General features: G+C 63.1%; 1 protein-coding gene across 1 annotated transcript; it reads left to right on the top strand.

Moving 5' to 3' along the window:
* Positions 1-586: 586 nt before the first annotated feature.
* On the top strand, positions 587-2760 carry ADM (adrenomedullin). Its single transcript, XM_074998915.1, has 4 exons — positions 587-682; positions 1087-1197; positions 1311-1451; positions 1934-2760. The coding sequence occupies exons 2-4, from the start codon at positions 1100-1102 to the stop codon at positions 2256-2258; spliced, it is 564 nt and encodes a 187-aa protein (XP_074855016.1). The 5' UTR covers positions 587-682; positions 1087-1099; the 3' UTR covers positions 2259-2760.
* The last annotated feature ends 227 nt before the right edge of the window (positions 2761-2987 follow it).

Genomic DNA, 2987 nt, shown 5'->3' with positions numbered 1-2987 from the left:
ATGATGTATTCATTTCCTTACTTATGTAAGAGGCCTGTTCTTCATTAAACTTATCCTTCGCATTTCACCTTTACCCAAATATAATGTTTTTAAAAGTTTTGGTTGGCTGCACTTGTACGGATTTTGAAAGTGATCGGGTCTAGCAACATTTATAAATGCCTAGTGTTTATCTTATAGGATGGGAACCACACACTATATATTCTAGGTATTTGCTTTAGATCCACAGGTATTGTGTTCCCAGAATCATCGACAGAGCAGATACTGTAAGTTGCGATGAACGTTGCAGCATGCCATGACTAAGAACCCACACCTAAAAATTCCTTGGATAATTAGCATAACACCAGCGAGCTTGTACAGGATTTCTTTTTGCTAATCTTCTTACTTTTGCCCTAGTATGGGGTGTCCCCAACGCGCACTCCTTGCAGCGGGATGATTAACATTAGACGCGTGCGGGGCAGGGAGGGACGGGGGCAGAAAGTGTCGGGCCAGTGGTACGAAGCTCCGCCCCCTCCCCAGCGGCGCTGCTCTATAAAAGCGCGAGGTGGAGCGCGGGAGAGCCAGTGGTTACTTCAGTGACACGGCGGAGGGCGTCTAGTGGCAGAGAGACTCCGAGGGCGGCTGTTACCGGGGCGCGGTTGCGTCGCGCACAGATTTGTTCTCAGTGGATTATCCTCGCTCCCAGGTACGGCTCCTCGAGAAGGGGGAATTAGGGGGACGAGCAGCTCCCCAGCTCCGGCTCCCCGAGGCCACGCTGCGGGGTTTGCACTGGCTCTCGGTACCATCGCGGCTGGCGCTGGCAGCCTGGCGTAGCTTCCTCCGCGCGTTGAGAAAGCGGAGGCGGCCGCGTAAACCCAGCGCAGTTCAATGCGGGCTGGCGGGGGAATGGGTCGCAGGCGTTCGAGGCTGCTCTGCCCCGGGGAGCCGATTCCACGGTTACCCCTGGGTCGCGCGCGGAGGTCACGTCCGAGGGGGGCGGACTTTGGAGACCGTCTCCTGCGCGCGGCGACACCCCGGCCGCCTCACCGCCGGGGCCCCGCGCCAAGCCCCCCGCGCCCTGGCTGACCCCTTCCTCCTCTCCCCCCGCAGGCTGTGGGGCAGAATGAGAGCGGTTCACGTGGCGCTGCTCTGCCTCGGGTCCCTGGCCCTGCTTGGGGCGGGGGCGGCACGGCTGCAAGTGGCGCCGGGATTCAAAAGGCGGTGAGTACCCCCGCGCGCTCCTCCGCCAGCCTGGCCAGCGCTGGACGCGGGCCGTCCCTTGGGCCCCCGGGCTGGCGCTGACACCCCCACCCCCACCTCGCTGCGTCTTTCAGGTGGACCAAATGGGCGCCGAGCCGGGCCAAGCGCGACGCTGGCCCCGCCAGCCCGCTGGGCGGCAGAGCTGCAGCTGCGGCTGTGCAGCCTCTCGTACGGCCACAGGACGCGAAGGAGGATCCCAGAGCCGCGCCTCACAGGTAAGGGCGCTGGACCGGGCGGGACGGGCGCTGCCCCTCTGGCTGCAGCCGCGCTCCTGACGGGGCACGTTTAAGGCTCGAGTCGGTGGCTCTGAGCCCGGCGCCCGCGTGCGGATCGCTCCAGCGCGCGGGCAGGGCGGCCGTGGGCAGGCGGCGGGGAGTTCTCAGTCCCCCGGGTTGCCCCGGCGCGCGCTGGGGATCGGACTCTGGGGTCTCCGGTGTGAGCGGGCGGGAGAGCGGCGCGTTGGCGGCGCCGAGCCAAAGGGACGCGGGAGCCCGAGTCCCGGACTCACACCTGGGACCAGCCCCCAGCCGGGACGCCCCCTCCCGCCCCCGCCGGGAAGCTTCGGCCCCGCGCCGCGCAGCCCCCTCCCCGGCTTTCCCCGGGCGCTGGGACCTCTCCCTTCTCCGGGGTATCCCGCTGGGTGCCTCGCGGCCCCAGGCCTCCTCTTACGCCCCTTCCTCTCGCCTGTCTCTTGCAGCCGCCCGGAGGATGCTCGCATCCGCGTGAAGCGCTACCGCCCGGGCGCCAGCGGCTTCCACTTCCAGCACCCGCGGGTTGGCTGCAGGTTCGGGACCTGCACCATCCAGCAGCTGGCCCACCAGATCTACCAGCTGACGGACAAGGACAAGGACGGCGCTGCCCCGGCGAGCAAAATCAGCCCGCAGGGCTACGGCCGCCGCCGGCGCTCGGTGCCAGTCCCCGGCCGGACGCGCTCCAGCCCCCGGCGCGGCACGGTTGCCGAGGCCCCGGACCAGCCCGGCTGGCTGCGGGCGCAGCTTCGCGCCCTCTCCCGCAGGACTTAGAGCAGCCGCGCACCGCGCTGGCGCCACCTCGCACGGTGGCTTTCCCCGGCGCTTCAGCATCAGGGAGCCCCTGGGGCAGGGCAGCTTCGGGGACAGAGCGGGACGCCTCGGACTTGGACTCAACCCCAGCCTGGGGGCTGCGGCAGCTGCCGGCCAGCGGAGCGCAGCGCCCCCGGGAACGAGAGGCGCGTGGCGCCAGGAGGGAGCGCGCTGGAGACTCGCTTCTCTCGGCTGGCGTCACATCCCACGGGGCTGCCAAGTGAACTTGTGAACCCTGGATCTCGGACATACGGGGACTCCTTTTCCTTGCCTGCCCTGGCCGCTGGGCTGCAAGGCAAGCACCCTCTGCACCCTTGTCTGCACCCGGCAGGGAATCGGACACTCACAAGTCCCTGCGGGGACTGCCTTATACTTGAATGTACCAGAGAATGGAAAAGTGCAATTGTACCTGGGTTAATAAGTGCTGTGTGTGTATAATAAGATAAATATCAATATTTAAGAATTTACTGTTCCCTTCTTTTTTTGCATCTTTGAAAAGAGTTATTTTTATACATTATATATTTTTGCATAAGGGCATTTTAAAAGCATTGTATTCCCCTTGTTTCTCCTAGGGTGAATGTAAAATCTTTTTTTGTTGTTGTTGTTGGTTTGTTGTTTTTTTTAAGTTTCTCTGAGTCTCTTCTTACCTTGCATTCTGGACTGGTGACAGATGTAGAGGATGTATCCGCT

This window comes from Carettochelys insculpta, chromosome 6, assembly GCF_033958435.1.
Source record: "Carettochelys insculpta isolate YL-2023 chromosome 6, ASM3395843v1, whole genome shotgun sequence".
Lineage (NCBI taxonomy): Eukaryota > Metazoa > Chordata > Testudines > Carettochelyidae > Carettochelys > Carettochelys insculpta.
This window is presented reverse-complemented; position numbering and strand designations above follow the sequence as displayed.

Excerpts from the sequence above, each read along its gene's own strand:
- ADM (XM_074998915.1), top strand. The coding sequence starts at position 1,100 with ATGAGAGCGGTTCACGTGGCGCTGCTCTGCCTCGGGTCCCTGGCCCTG. Across the intron at positions 1,198-1,310 it reads GCGCCGGGATTCAAAAGGCG|GTGGACCAAATGGGCGCCGA; the intron begins GTGAGTACCCCC and ends TGCGTCTTTCAG. Across the intron at positions 1,452-1,933 it reads CCCAGAGCCGCGCCTCACAG|CCGCCCGGAGGATGCTCGCA; the intron begins GTAAGGGCGCTG and ends TGTCTCTTGCAG.